Source organism: Salmo salar, chromosome 04 (genome assembly GCF_965601325.2).
Source record: "Salmo salar chromosome 04, fSalSal1, whole genome shotgun sequence".
NCBI lineage: Eukaryota > Metazoa > Chordata > Actinopteri > Salmoniformes > Salmonidae > Salmo > Salmo salar.
Genome location: NC_138294.1, coordinates 57,810,620 through 57,826,516, shown reverse-complemented (window position 1 = coordinate 57,826,516; position 15,897 = coordinate 57,810,620). Strand labels below are relative to the sequence as shown.

At 43.1% G+C, this 15,897-nt stretch overlaps 1 protein-coding gene across 6 annotated transcripts in view; it reads right to left on the bottom strand.

The window, feature by feature from the left end:
• Positions 1-285: 285 nt before the first annotated feature.
• mink1 (misshapen-like kinase 1) overlaps positions 286-15,897 on the bottom strand; it is a 69,793-nt gene continuing 54,181 nt past the window's right edge. For 5 of the 6 annotated variants that reach the window (XM_014197475.3, XM_014197476.3, XM_014197478.3 and 2 more), the window contains 11 exons: positions 15,587-15,710; positions 15,290-15,406; positions 15,077-15,191; positions 14,635-14,790; positions 14,343-14,486; positions 12,408-12,542; positions 12,128-12,228; positions 11,831-11,980; positions 10,140-10,299; positions 9,912-10,051; positions 286-9,793 (listed from right to left, as the gene is read on the bottom strand). In XM_014197475.3, the coding sequence (XP_014052950.1) occupies positions 9,710-9,793; positions 9,912-10,051; positions 10,140-10,299; positions 11,831-11,980; positions 12,128-12,228; positions 12,408-12,542; positions 14,343-14,486; positions 14,635-14,790; positions 15,077-15,191; positions 15,290-15,406; positions 15,587-15,710 (1,426 nt within the window). In that variant the 3' untranslated portion in view covers positions 286-9,709. Of the gene's footprint in view, positions 9,794-9,911; positions 10,052-10,139; positions 10,300-11,830; positions 11,981-12,127; positions 12,229-12,407; positions 12,543-14,021; positions 14,110-14,342; positions 14,487-14,634; positions 14,791-15,076; positions 15,192-15,289; positions 15,407-15,586; positions 15,711-15,897 lie in introns of those variants that run through there. The other variant, XM_014197479.3, reaches the window with a different exon arrangement.

Here is a 15,897-nt window from a genome sequence, read left to right as displayed (position 1 = left end):
CTGATTCAAATCACCAACACATCAAGCTTTGATTATTTGAATTAGCTGCGTAGTGATAGGGCAAAAAACTAAACATGCACCCAGGGAGGGTCCCAGGACAGAGTTTGGGGGACCCAAGCCTGGTAAATGTGTTGGTTGGAGTGAAGGCCTGCATGATAGTAGGAACTCCTTATAGAAGACTGGAGGTCAATTATACAACACATGCTTAGCCCATTCTTTCATTGGGTGTAAAACATGAGGAACAATACATTTAAACTAGGAATAAAGACACAGTAATACAAACAATTTTAAGATTAGATCAATGTAGTTTTATTTTTCAAACAACTCTGCATTAAGACTTTTACAGACTCATGAGTTCATTCAACATAATCTTGAAAGTTCATCAGTCTATGAAATACAATCTGGAGTTAACCCCTCAAACAGAAACACTAAACATTGTAAAGACATTTAATTTCTCAAAAACTGAAAAAGGATAAGAGATTATAGACCTGTCCAAAGACATCAGCTTTTCGACTTTCACCGGTCCTATTTCCAACAACAAGCATCTATTAAAAATCACAAATCCATTCATACTTTAAATGTTATTCTACAAGGAGATCCAAGATTTTGTACAGTCTGACTATATAATATCTGTGAATAGTGTCTTGATTAATGTGCGACTACATTGGGTGAAGCAAGTCATTGCCTCCATAGCAACAGGCAGAGGCTCAGAGACAGTATACCTAAAACACTTACTACACAGAAGCAGAAAACCCACCCAAATGAGAACAGTAATCCATCCTTAATTTGGGCCGTGTTTACACAGCCACCCTAAGAACACAATTCTGAAGAAAAAAAACATTCTGACTGTCCACACTCAGTTTTACATGTGCCCATATCAGATTTGTGCATTCACACTGATGTGGGAGAGGCTATAAGGATATTCCTGACCTGTAATCAATCAAATGTATTTATAAAGCCCTTTTTACATCAACAGATGTCAAAGTGCTATACAGAAACCTAGCCTAAAACCCCAAACAGCAAGCAATGTAGAAGCCAAAATCTAACTGACCTTTATCTTAACCAAACCCTTACCTCATTTTAACAAATTCTTAAATTAAATATTGGTTTGCAGGTCAGGAGCGTCCGTATAGTCTTTTTCCACTGATGTAACACACAGATGCAATGCTTATTTCTGTCACTGTTCCTTTAAATGTAGCTGTGGTTGTCATGGCAATGTTAGGTCATGTGCAAAAAACAAATCTAATCATCTAGACAGGTCATATATGAAACATCAGGATTGAGATCCACATGTGGATGTGGTATGAATCGGAATTCAAAAGATCAGATTTAAATGTGTTTTTGTTGTTGCCGTTTACACATTGGGGAAAATATCAGATGGGTATCAGATATAAATAATTTACCCACGTTAAGCTCTGCCCCCCTTGGTTACTGTTGCAACCTCTGACATTTTCCCTGGAAGCCCAATTCCCTTGTCAACCACTGGCGAAATCCCCTCGCAATGATTTCAAACTGTTTTAATACACAACAATTAAATTAAAACAGACTACCCCTGGCTAATCAGGAATCTCTTGGGTATGTTGTGGTGGACTGTCATTATAATTGCTTTACAGGAACCTGGTAAAATTGTTTGTAGCACAGGAGGTTGGTGGCAGGCTCATGGTAATGGCTGGAGAGGAATGAGTGGAATGGTATAAAATACATCAAATACACGGTTTCCATGAGTTTGATGCCATTCCATTCGCCCCGTTCCAGCCATTATTATGAGCCGTCCTCCCCTCAGCAGCCTCCACTGGTTTGTAGCTAGTGTGGTTAGCCACTGAATGGCTTTCTGAATTCACTGTCAGCATGCAGTCAAAGCTACTAACCACTTTTGGAGTTGACTAGTTAGTGCTCTCAAATCATATCCTGATGTCAACAGCAGATGGGAGTTGTATTAATAGCATGGATAACTTAGCTTGCTCACATACATTGAGATAACAAGTTATATTACGTTAGGTTGTCAATAGATGCATTCACACCGCTCCTTAGCCCTGGGCTAAGGAAGATTTTAGCCCAAGGCTAAGAACATTGCAGTTTGAAAAGGCCTAGTGCGACAGAGCTAACCTTGGCTAGCCAACCAGTTGACGTAACAAACAATGGAACAAAAGTATAATTTCAGATTAATGCTCCAACGGGCTCTGCATTTCAGGAAACTACGGTTTTCCTCCACTCCCCTCACTGGCATTAATGTGCCGCTACGACGTCACAGCACAGATTTGCCTAGCTGCGGCCCCCAATGTAGTTTTAACCCCCGGCACACGGCCCCTCCCATTGTGCTTCTCTGCCTGTGTTCTCCAACTCTCAGAATTTACGGGGGAAATTAGCTACATGCTATCGAAACCATGGAAACTCTAGGTGGCAAAACTACCGATTCCCCGATTCCCACGGGGGGCCAGTACAAAAAAAAGAAATGCATGAAATGAAATGTATGCACTCACTACTGTAAGTCGCTCTGGATAAGAGCGTCTGCTAAATAACTAAAATGTAAATATAAAAACTCAAAATGCAGCCTGAAATTAAAAGTAGCTGAATTTGTCGCTAGCCTCTTCCCAATAAGTCACTGAAGGGGTCATTTTCTTTTATCAAAAATAAAAATCGCTACACATAGCGACAAAGTCACTAAATTGGCAACACTGGCTAGGCCTCGACGACAGTTGCTATCCATTGCTGCGATTGCTTGCCCAAAATTCTGGGGTGGGATTTAGCGAAGGGAAATTGTCAAAAGATCTGAATTGAGCTGCCTGTGTAAACACAGCCTTATGATCCACCTTATAGTGCATCAAAAGACAATAACTGAATAAACGCATGAATGCAAAACTAGACAAGCATCACAACTGTTAAAGTGATGTATGAGTATTATGCAGACTGTGGATTAGAAGGTATATTTTCTTGTGATTAATACCCCACATTTTTTTATCAAACAACATACGGGTATCTCCTTCACCAACGAGACAAGGACAAACAGTCCAGCTTAGATTCAGTCTGCCAAAGGCCACGACAAACACCCTCCCACAAGTCTCAGACAGAGACAGCAGAGAATTGAACTTCATCTGTTCTTAACGCTCATATTGCTTATGAAGGAGAAACGTCACAACATTTGATATGGCACGGACAGCCTTTGTGATATACCGATGTTCTGTGGGGCTGAAACATTAAAACAAGCCCATTTTACTGTTAGAACTTTGTCGTAACACTACACTTGACTGATAATGAATTTAGATTGGACAATAAAAATGTACATTTTGCAATTAAAGAGTTAATGACAACTGTTGCCCCTCTCCATCCAACCTTTCTGTCTCGGTTGACTATTCCCCCATCTCACAATGACAATACATGTCCTCAATATCAGACTGGTCCCTCCCTTCCTCTCAACCAACAGTATGACTACTAGTTAGGCAGTATCAAGAGGAATCTGCACCTCCACTGGAAATACATACAGCTCCACCGTCACTCTCATGCGTCACACCCACAAAGACAGTCCAAACATTTACGTAGACACCCACATTTATAGCTTTGCTCTCTGTGCCGTAAATTAGAATCCATTGTGCTTAGATTAATTCATATACCAGACCGTAAAGTATGTTATACAAATACAAATCTGTTTTATAATGTACATTCATTTTGTTAAATCTCTCAATATAATTTACATATGCTTTAATAAAATAGTCCTTTCAGAATATATTAAGTTAGTTAATTTTCCCCCTGCATCTCACCCAGTCCACATATCTGATCACTCAAGAAAAATCTGCATCTTTATCTCCATTTCAAGCGCCTCTAACATCACATATCACAACCCAGGTCACTGGCTTAAGTTTCATTTGAACATATAAAATACTATCAAATTATTCTCAACAAATGTGGAATAGTCCTATGGCTTTTATATGGTATATTGGCCCCCCTCCCACTGCCTAGAGGACTATCACATCAACCTCTAACAAAATGTATCTTTAGAGGCATACAATCATTTTCAAAATCCCAAAATGTATCTTTAGAGGCATATAATCATTTTCAAAATCCCAAAACGGGTGGGTTTGCTGCCATGAACTACACGTTTGTCCTGTGCCAATATTGTAGTTACATGAATGGGTCATACAAGGATATTGTATGCATTTAACACTTCACTGTACTGAAATGAATGTTGATTAAAATCCTATAGAAAATTCCTACAGACTACATGTGTAATATTTCCTCTACACTAACTCTTCCACATGATGGCAACAGATCTACCTACAGTCCCTGTAACTGGTGAGAGTCTATTACATTTATAAAGCAGTAGGTAAACATTGAGGTTATTACATAATCAAATCTATAGTCGTTGACATTGTTACAAATGTAAAAGTAGATGAGTCATGTAGGGATGTTCTGGTTTCTATGTAAGTGCACTTCATTGGCACAGGACACCAGTAACAAAGGAGGCAACTATTTATTATTGTAAACGGTCTGTCAGTATAACCTCTTCTTCCTGGAGTTCAGTTATAAGAGCGAGTGGAGGGTCATATTCACTACCCCCCTTTAACCCTCATCACCCAGTCTCTTCCCTACTCCAAGGCACTGCTTAAACTGTAAACATGGCAGTTTGGCTTACTAAGATAGGAGGACCATTTACATGACTGTCAGAGCTACTTGTGGAGTGTGTCAAAATGTGAGATATCAGTCACAATGTCACACAGCTGATATTCAATAAAGTAGGCTAGGGGGAAACTAATCTAAAAATTGATACTGAATTGTGATACAGGAGGAATTGCTCATATATGTGCATGCAAGCATGCTCACAGAGTAAAATATAGACATTTTAACTGTACTAAGTGCTTTTATCCATTTACAATCGATTCTGTTCCGTACTCTCCGTTTTAATATACAGTAACCAGTCAAAAGTTTGGACACACCTACTCATTCAAGTGTTTTTATTTTTACTATTTTCTACATAGTAGAATAATAGTGAAGACATAACGATGAAATAACACATATGGAATCATATAAACTCAGCAAAAAAATGTACGTCCCTTTTTCAGGACCCTGTCTTTCAAAGATAATTCGTAAAAATCAAAATAACTTCACAGATCTTCATTGTAAAGGGTTTAAACACTGTTTCCCATGCTTGTTCAATGAACCATAAACAATTAATGAACATGCACCTGTTGAACGGTCATTAAGACACTAACAGCTTACAGACGGTAGGCAATTGAGGACACTAAAGAGGCCTTTCTACTGACTCTGAAAAACACCAAAAGAAAGATTCCCAGGGTCCCTGCTCATCTGCGTGAACGTGCCTTAGGCATGCTGCAAGGAGGCATGAGGACTGCAGATGTGGCCAGGGCAATAAATTGCAATGTCAGCTGATCATCCTCGCAGTGCCAGACCACGTGTAACAATACCTGCATATAAATCGGTACAACCGAACATCACACCTGCGGGACAGGTACTGGATGGCAGCAACAACTGCCCGAGATACACCAGGAACGCACAATCCCTCCATCAGTGCTCAGACTGTCCGGAATAGGCTGAGAGAGGCTGGACTGAGGGCTTGTAGGCTTGTTGTAAGGCAGGTCTTCACCAGATATCACCGGCAACAATGTCGCCTATGGGCACAAACCCACCGTCGCTGGACCAGACAGGACTGGCAAAAAGTGCTCTTCACAAACGAGTCGTGGTTTTGTCTCACAAGGGGTGAAGGTCGGATTCGCGTTTATTGTCGAAGGAATGAGCGTTACACCGAGGCCTGTACTCTGGAGCGGGATCGATTTGGAGGTGGAGGGTCCGTCATGGTCTGGGGCGGTGTGTCAAAGCATCATCGGACTGAGCTTGTTGTCATTGCAGGCAATCTCAACGCTGTGCGTTACAGGGAAGACATCCTCCTCCCTCATGTGGTACCTGACATGACCCTCCAGCATGACAATGCCACCAGCCATACTGCTCGTTCTGTGTGTGATTTCCTGCAAGACAGGAATGTCAGTGTTCTGCCATGGCCAGCGAAGAGCCCGGATCTCAATCCCATTGAGCACGTCTGGGACCTGTTGGATCGGAGGGTGAGGGAATTCCCCCCAGAAATGTCCGGGAACTTGCAGGTTCCTTGGTGGAAGAGTGGGGTAACATCTCACAGCAAGAACTGGCAAATCTGGTGCAGTCCATGAGGAGGAGATGCACTGCAGTACTTAATGCAGCTGGTGGCCACACTAGATACTGACTGTTACTTTTGACCCCTCCCCCCCCTTTGTTCGTCACATGTCTGTGGAACTTTTTGTTTTTTGTTTTTTGTTTATGTCTCAGTTGTTGAATCTTTTTATGTTCATACAAATATTTACACATGATAAGTTTGCTGAAAATAAACGCAGTTGACAGTGAGAGGACATTTGTTTTTTTGCTGAGTTTAGTAACCAAAAAAGTGTTAAACAAATTAAAATATATTTTAGATTTAAGATTCTTGAAAATAGCCACTCTTTACCTTGATGACAGCTTTGCACACTTGGCATTCTCTCAACCAGCTTCACCTGGAATGCATATCAATTAAAAGGTGTTCCTTTTTAAAAATTAATTTGTGTAATTTGGGGGTTGGGTTGGTATACAGAAGATGGTATTTTACCAAATAGGGCTAAGTCCATATTATGGCAAGAACAGCTAAAATAAGCAGAGAAATGACAGTCCATCATTACATTAAGATATGAAGGTCAGTCAATTTGGAAAAATTCAAGAACTTTCAAAGTTTCTTCAAGTGCAGTCGCAAAAACCATCAAGCGCTATGATGAAACTGGCTCTCATGAGGACTGCCACAGGAAAGGAAGACCCAGAGTTACCTCTGCTGCAGAGGATGAGTTCATTAGAGTTAACTGCACCTCAGAAATTGCAGCCCAAATAAATGCTTCACAGAGTTCAAGTAACAAACACATCAACTGTTCAGAGGAGACTGCATAAATCAGGCCTTCATGTTCAAATTGCTGCAAAGAAACCATTACTAAAGGACACCAATAAGAAGAAGAGACTTGCGTGGGCCAAGAAACACGAGCAACGGACATTAGACCGATGGAAAGCTGTCCTTTGGTCTGATGAGTCCAAATTTGAGATTATTTGGTTCCAACCGCCGTGTCTTTGTGAGACGCAGAGTAGGTGAACAGATGATCTCCGCATGTGTGGTTCCACCGTGAAGCATGGAGGAGGTGGTGTGATGGTGCTTTGCTGGTGACACTGTCTGTGATTTATTTAGAATTCAAGGCACACAACTAGCATGGCTACCATAGCATTCTGCAGCGATACGCCATCCCATCTGGTTTGCGCTTAGTGGGACTATTTGTTTTTCAACAGGACAATGACCCAACACACCTCCAGGCTGTGTACAGGCTATTTGACCAAGGAGGAGAGTGATGGAGTGCTGCATCAGATGATCTGATCTCCACAATCATCCAACCTCAACCCATTTGAGATGGTTTGGGATGAGTTGGACCGCAGAGTGAAGGAAAAGCAGCCAACAAGTGCTCAGCATATGTGGGAACTCCTTCAAGACTGTTGGGAAAGCATTCCAGGTAAAGCTGGTCAAGGGAATGCCAAGAGTGTGCAAAGCTGTCATCAATGCAAAGGGTGGCTACTTTGAAGAATCTCAAATATAAAATATATTTTGATTTTTTTAAACACTTTTTTGGTTACTACATGATTCCATATGTATTATTTAATAGTTTGTCTTCACTACTATTCTACAATGTAGAAAATAGTAAAAAATAAAGAAAAACCCTTGAAGTAGGTGTTAATATTTGCTTCTGTACTAAATATATTTATAATATATAGAATCCATTTAGAGTAAAGTACATAAAATACCCACAGCTTAAGCATTTCCCCTGATCTCTTAAAGAATCAAAGTAGATTCATAGTATGTTCAGAGAAGTATTGTGAATTTTGGTAGGGAAACAACAACACCAATATATTCAACAACTTGTTGCCTTATTGTTGTCTTACTACCAGTTTAGTATGATAAATAAAAGTGCCCAATGAGTTTGAGTCCTCTAGTACAGTATTGCAGAGCCAAAGATGCCACAAAACTGGGCCTGCTAAAGCATCACTCAGTGAAGTTCAATACTGGCTCAAGAACTACACAGCTATTGCTTGAAACCACAATAATAGTTCAGTATTATCCACTGCAGCCCCATCCCAACACTCATACACACACACACACACACACACACACACACACACACACACACACACACACACACACACACACACACACACACACATACCTAAATCCATACCAATGAACATAAAATACAATAAAAACAGAGGTTGCGGACAGAGTAGATCTAGTAAGAGAAAAGGGAACTATATTCAACTGGATAACATCCACAAGATGAAGAAAACCTCACTTCCATTATAATATTCTTACAACTACATCTCTCTCTCTTCCAAATCCTCTTATGTTCTCTTTATTACTGTGACTTCAAAGCCTTCATACTTCATCACCCCTCGACCCCCACATCTTAACAAGTCACCTCACTCCCTTCCACTGGTACATTTTACACACAACAAATTAACTTAACTCCCTTCTCCGAACAAGAACTGCACTAGAACAGCATATATATTGCAATTTAACGGCAATATAACAGTAGAGATAAAAGTAAGAATACCAGTTAGGCTAATACCAAATACAGAAACCGTACAGATATCAAATCTTTGTAGCGATATTAGCGATATGACAAGAAACAAAAGTAGAAATATCTAAAGCCAGTTAGAAAGCCTCCTAAACGGTGAGGAGGTCCATCCCCGATATGTAGCAAGGGTATAATAATGGAATAGAAGGTGTAGAGCACAGCAGTGTGTTCTGTTAACTTCTCTGGATTTACTAAGGAATAGAACAATACTATGTTCACATCATAGATAGTCCATCTTCCTATGAGGTTCTTTAAACCTACATCCCAAAAAACATCAAAATAAGAACCATTAAATCAAGTTTTAATCAAACAACACTTGTTATTTTTAAACAATGAGTTGGATAATGACGTCATAGGGAATCAGAAGCTTAGCATAGTGAGTGAGCTTCTATGGTGAAGTGTTGCAACAATACTTCAAACCTCTAGGGTGTGCCAGTACAGTATATATCAGGTCCATGGTAACGCCCCAAATGGAGGTGTAATATACAGGTCTGCCAGTGACTTCAATCTACCCATGTTGTCTTCCACTTGAACATGTTAGATACTGGCTATTTACAATTCAATCTTGACTTATATTGGTTCAATCTTGCCTTCTTCCAAATGTATTTCACCAGTAAGGAATGTTTTTAACATACCTCCAATAAGAAGGAACTAACTACAGTAGTTACGACTAAACACAGGTCCACCAAGTGACTGAGGTACAATAATACAGGACAAGTATATACACAGTAGAGTAGAGATGATATTACATGAGAATCCTGTGGTGATGTCTCAGTTAGCTACCATTTCAGAGGGAGCTCAATCAGATTAGGGGAGTCAGCAGGTGGCAGGTGAGATAGACTTTAGGCTGGAATGGATTTACAGTAGGCTTGTGTGTGCTGTATGTGCGTGTTGTGTTTGTGTTGAGTCTGACTGTGTGGTGTGTCCTTGTACGTGGGTGGGTGGGTGGGTGGGGGGGGGGGGTTGAGTGTCTTTAGCTTGGCCTGGTGGTTTCCATACACTGACTACGGGACATAGTTGTATGGGACGATGTTGTTTCACCAGTTCATGATGCAGTTCCTGTTCAGGGTCATGAAGTAGACCTGGCTGCTGCCCCCAGAGCGCACCGAAGCAAAGAACACCTGAGATGCAAAACAGAAGATTACGACCACACACATATAGATTGGGTACATTTCTGAATCCATGTGTGTGCATACCTGTTTGTGTGAGTGTGAATATGTGTGTGTGTGTGTGACCCACCTTGTCATTCCTCTCACAGAGGAACTTGAGTCTCTGGGCTCTCTTGTGCATGAAGACTCCGTCCAAGTGGCCTGTCTCTACAGCACGGATCTCTATGGCCTTCTCTCCCCAGCCCATGATCTGGTTAGAGCAGATATGGGCTGAACAGAGAGAAAGAGAGGGAGATAACTCAGAACACAGCAACTTTAAGAGGAAGTGTGTGTGTGTGTGTGTACACATGTGCCATACCAACGGAGGTGGGCATCTCGCCCCACTGAAGCACCACATCTTTGATGATGCGTCCGTAGGTGTTTACATAGACTCCCTCGTCCTCGTAGCACAGCAGCATCTCCATGCCGTCCGAGCTGGGCAGGAACACGATGGCATGGGGCATTATCTGGCACTGGATCTGGACACACACAGAGAGAAGGAGTATAATATCTTTTGACCTAACAGTTAAATGCACTGATTCTCGCTCTGAATAAGAGTCTGTGAAGCAGTGTTGTAGTCGAGTCACTAGTCCCTATGGCTAAGTCCAAATCACCAATAGTCAAGTCACCAGTCCCTATGGCTGAAGTCTGAGTCTCAGTGTTTGAGTCCTGGTCTAAGTGCTCAAGTCTGAATTACTGGGTCTGAGTTTTGAAGTTCGAAGTGGTTCCGGTCTTCTCTATTTTTCTGTTACATATTTGACACGGCACCACACTCTTCGCACCATCTGCTGAAAAACTTTGGAAAGCATTTATATTTTGGTTACTGCTGTTTTTTTGCACACTCGTACTGATGGCTCGATGCTCGTCTGTTGCTAGAGATTCACGTCTCTATTGATTTAGCTCAGATTTAGTAGAAGAAATCTTCCCAGCAACTACTAGTGGCGGGCTGGTGGGAAGATTTTACTGTGAGCATTGAAGTAACGCAAAGATTTACCTCCTGTTGCCCAATGGTCATAAATGGCTGCAATATGCAATAGACTATGAAACAAATAAGTCATTCATACACAGGCTCACACATTTTATTTTAATGTAATGTTCAATAGTTATGTCAAGTCAGTAATGGATGAATGTTCTCCAGATGGAATTGGCTATTGCTCCTGTCAGATTGGCCAGACTATTACTTGCAATAATTGTAACAGGCTCTCAGCTACTTTTTTATAAATCTCCCACTGATATTTGTGTAGGTTTTTTTAATGCAGAGTGAAATGTTAAGACTTGTCAGAACCTGGTTATAGGTTGCAGGGGGGAAATTAGGAGGGTAGAGCGAGACGACAAATTCAAAGAGCCTACTTTTCTATGGTCAAGAGGAGAGAGAAATAGCTAGACTGTTTTACTCTTAAACTCAATACTATGGTTTTCAATTTCGTAAAGCAGTTTGTTTCTTAACCAGGCAAAGCTAAATAGTAGTGTGGTGGTCACGGGGACGCAGAGCCTGCCTTGCCTGTCTGCCCACACTCATTGCTTGCATCGCAGCAGCTCACCAGCTGATGTAGGCTGTGGCGCATCCTTCCCACTGCTAGAGAGCAGAACCCTTGCTGCTCTGCGCACACAGTTCTGATAATATTCTGCTTATCATAGTAGCATACTCAGTCCAAGTGAAAATACAAGTCACAAAAATGCGAGTCAGAGTCACCAATGGTCGAGTCAGAAGTCATGAAAAATCGGGAGAGTCCTGGGCTCGAGTACTTCAACACGGCTGTGAAGTGACGAAAATGTATAGCTAGCAAGAAGTGGGTGAAAACTGTGAGGAGGTTTTTACATCAATACCTGTCAAGTTTGGGCATCTAATCAATAAAACAGATTATTATTCATGTTTTGTAGCTATTTTAGGTGTAAATGTATTCTCAAGTCTATCTGATTTGGAAGAATTTGTGGGGGCTTAAGGATATTCTGCCCCCATAGTTTCTGTCTGGCCCTGTTTATCTGTGTGTGGTGTCACTAGGAACTTACATGTACTGGGATGTAGATGTCATAGTTGTTCCCAGAGTCGACGTCGATGGCGTGGAAGCCAGCAATGGAGCCATAGATGACCTTCAACCTCTGACCTTCCTCCACTGTGAGGTCTACCAACTGGGGCCTGTGGGGCAGGTCACCAAAGGACTAGAGGAGGAGAGAGAGAGATGGGAGATGGAAAGAGAGAGGAGAAAGAGGGAGAACATAAGGGGTTTTGAATGCTGTTCTGGTTGACTGGCTGGGAAATAGAACACCTGGCACTCAGAACAATAAGGCAGGAAAAGTGAGACCTACCTTGAAGGCCATGAATTTGTGATAAGGCTTGGGAGCCCAGGCGTATACCTCCACTGCATTCTTCATAGCTATCACCAAGAACTTGATCCTCTCATATTTCACTAGACACAAACAACAAAGCGGGATTAGAGCCTTTATATTATACTATAAATAAACACTACCAAGGCGGCAAAAACCATTTGTGTAAATATACATGGTTGGAAAATGCATTGATAATAGATGTACGGTTCAATAACGGGTCACATCACTGTTACGCTGTCTCCGTCCTTCCTTTACTCACCCACTTTGTAGTGGACACATCCCTCCATCTCCCCTACGGTGGTCCAGCCCTGCTTCTTCTCCACCTCCGGGTCATTGTGAAGGATCTTGTTCCTCAGCCAGGCCAGGTAGTACACACGCACCTTGTTCTTCTTACCTGGGATGGACACGGACACACACACACACACACACACACACACACACACACACACACACACACACACACACACACACACACACACACACACACACACACACACACACACACACACACACACACACAACAAAGAGGTTATACAGTGGACAAGAAAAGGGGCTGAGTAGCAACAGATGGAGTTTGTGATGCACAGGTCCTTGTCAAATCAAATCTAATCTTATTGGTCACATACATGTTTGTGTTCCTAGCTCCAACAGTGCAGTAATATCTAACAATTCACAGTAGTATCTAACAATTCACAACCATACACACAAATCTAAAAGTAAAATAATGGAATTAAGAAATATATAAATATTAGGACGAGCAATGTCGGAATGGCACTGACTAAAATACAGTATATATACATATGAGATGAGTAAAGCAGTATGTAAACATTATTAAAGTGACTAGTGTTCCATTATTAAAGTGGCCAGTCTATGTATATGGGGCAGCAGCCTCTAAGGTGCAGGGTTGAGTAACCGGGTGGTAGCCGGCTAGTGATGGCTATTTAACAGTCTGATGGCCTTGAGATAGAAGCTGTTTTTCAGTCTCTTGGTCCCTGCTTTGATGCACCTGTACTGACCTCGCCTTCTGGATGATAGCGGGGTGAACAGGCAGTGGCTCAGGTGGTTGTTGTCCTTGATCTTATTGGCCTTCCTGTGACATCGGGTGGTGTAGGTGTCCTGGAGGGCAGGTAGTTGCCCCCGGTGATGCGTTGTGCAGACCTCACTACCATCTGGAGAGCCATGCGGTTGTGGGTGGTGCAGTTGCATACCAGGTGATGATACAGCCCGACAGGACGCTCTCAATGGTGCATCTGTAAAAATGTGTGAGGGTCTTAGGAGCCAAGTCAAATTTCTTCAGCCTCCTCTGAGGTTGTAGAGGTACTGTTGCGCCTTCTTCACCACACGTCTGTGTGGGTGGACCATTTCAGATCGTGAGTGATGTGTACGCCAAGGAACTTGACGCTTTGTACCTTCTCCACTGCGGTCCCGTCGATGTAGAGAGGGGGTGCTTCCTCTGCTTTTTCCTGAAGTCCACGATCAGCTCCTTCACTTTGTTGATGTTGAGGGTGAGGTTATTTTCCTGGCACCACTCAGCCAGGTCCCTCACCTCCTCCCTGTAGGCTGTCTCGTCATTGTTAGTAATCAGGCCTACTATGGTTGTGTCGTCTGCAAACTTGATGATTGAGTTGGAGGCGTGCATGGCCACACAGTCATGGGTGAACAGGGAGTACAGGAGGGGGCTGAGTACACACCCTTGTGGCGCCCCTGTGTTGAGGATCAGTGAAGTGGAGGTGTTGTTTCCTACCTTCACCACCTGGGGGCGGCCCGTCAGGAAGTCCAAGACCCAGTTGCACAGGGCGAGGTTCAGACCTAGGGCCCTGAGCTTGATGATGAGCTTGGAGGGTACCATGGTGTTGAAGGCTGAGCTATGGTCAATGAACAGCATTCTTACATAGGTATTCCTCTTGTCCAGATGGGATAGGGCAGTGTGCAGTGTGGTGGTGATTACATCGTCTGTGGATCTATTGGGGCGGTAAGCAAATTGAAGTGGGTCTAGGGTGTCAGATAAGGTGGAGGTGATATGATCCTTAACTAGCCACGGGTGTATTCAGTTGAAATGAAACGTTCAGAACGTTGCAGATAGAAAGGCAAAATGTAGAGCTAACAGATTCTATCTGAGGATTTTGTGATGTTGCACTATCCTGAACAGACCCCAGGTGAGCGCAGTGTTCAAGTCCTGAGCAGTACTAATCACCTGATATGGTGATGAGCAGGTTCAGTCCCTCCAGGACATCCATTTGTTGAAACCTGCGGGAATTGATGAGGGGGTAGACCTTCCCCTGACCACTACGGTCCAGCAGCTTCAGACCATTCTCTGTCCCCACCAGCAGGTTCACACCTGGGAATCACACACAGATACAAATATCCCCAAAATGCAATCAATCAGGACCTACAGGAAATATGTAAAAGATGTGATACTCATGGTGGAGGGGATAAAATGATTACAGTGCGGGCTATAGCTTAGACCAGCGTGCCGTCTGTCTCACCCCAGAGAGCAGCACAGAGGATCTCAGAGTTGAACCTCTTCTTGTACTTGCGGATCTCGGGGGTGTCGCTGTGGGGGCGTGTGTTGGTGGGGTTCACGTTCACCATGGAGCCTTTCCTCACCTCCATCTTCAGCTGCTCAAACCTGGAGCCCAGGCCTGGACACAGCAGGAGGGAGGCAGAGAAGCAGGCAATGTTTAGACGGAAGAGGAGAGAAAACTTCCTTAAGGGAATGATATTGAATCAAGCTACTGTGAGCAAATGCTGCCCTCCTGCTGTGAGACATTTCCATGACTCAGATTTACTAACAGCAGTAAAGTAAAAGATGCTGGATTGTGAGCCGAGTAATGAAGCTAGAGACTAGAAAAGGGAACTAAGGAATTGAGGGTGTTTAGGGGAACCTCATTTAACCTCTTGATAATGAGACATTCTGTCTGTACTTACTGCCCACAGAGATGGCATCCGCAGTGTCACCTGGTGGTTGGTACATGCCCAGGTCAACAAAGGTGGTGAAAGAGGACTTGCCACTTGACGCCTTGACTAGACCCCTGGACTGATACTGAGGGAAACAGGAAGGAAGGGAGAGAATGGGGTTTTGGGCAGAGAACCATGTCCATGATTGTACTTGTATTCGGGGAGACAGTCAGAGAGACTCACATCATAGACAGAGTCTTTCCCAGGGGAGGAGTGGGAGGCGGAGTCAGTGGGGGAGTGGGAGGGCTGCACCACATCAGGCAGGTTGGTGTATCCATTGTGGCTCCGCTTCTCTGGTGTCTGCCGGGCAACGGGGACAAACCACGTCACAATGGCCCAACACAACCTCCTACATAAGAGTAACCTGACCACCCACACACATTTACACAACTCCACACACATGCATGTATACAAATGTGTGTTTAATACAGATGACTTCTCTCTAGTCCAGTAGGCTACTTCCTGAAAGACATAACTCACCCTCTGCACCAGCATGGTCTGGTCCCTGTAGACTCCAGCCTGCCCCTCCTCCCCTCCCTCGCCCTCCTCCTCCTCCTCATGAACCACCATGGTGTTGACCGAGTCAGTGTCGGCATCCCGGGGACTAAAGACAGACAGGAGATGATGTCAAGGAGGAAGAAACAGAGGAAAATGACAGAACAGCAGAGGATATGAAGTAGACAGGAAAATGAAAGAAGGGAAGGTGAGGGTGGCGGTATAAAGAGGATAAGAATGGGCTTTCAATGTCATTATTCACACGAGAAGTCGTCTCTCCTTTCAATGTCATTATT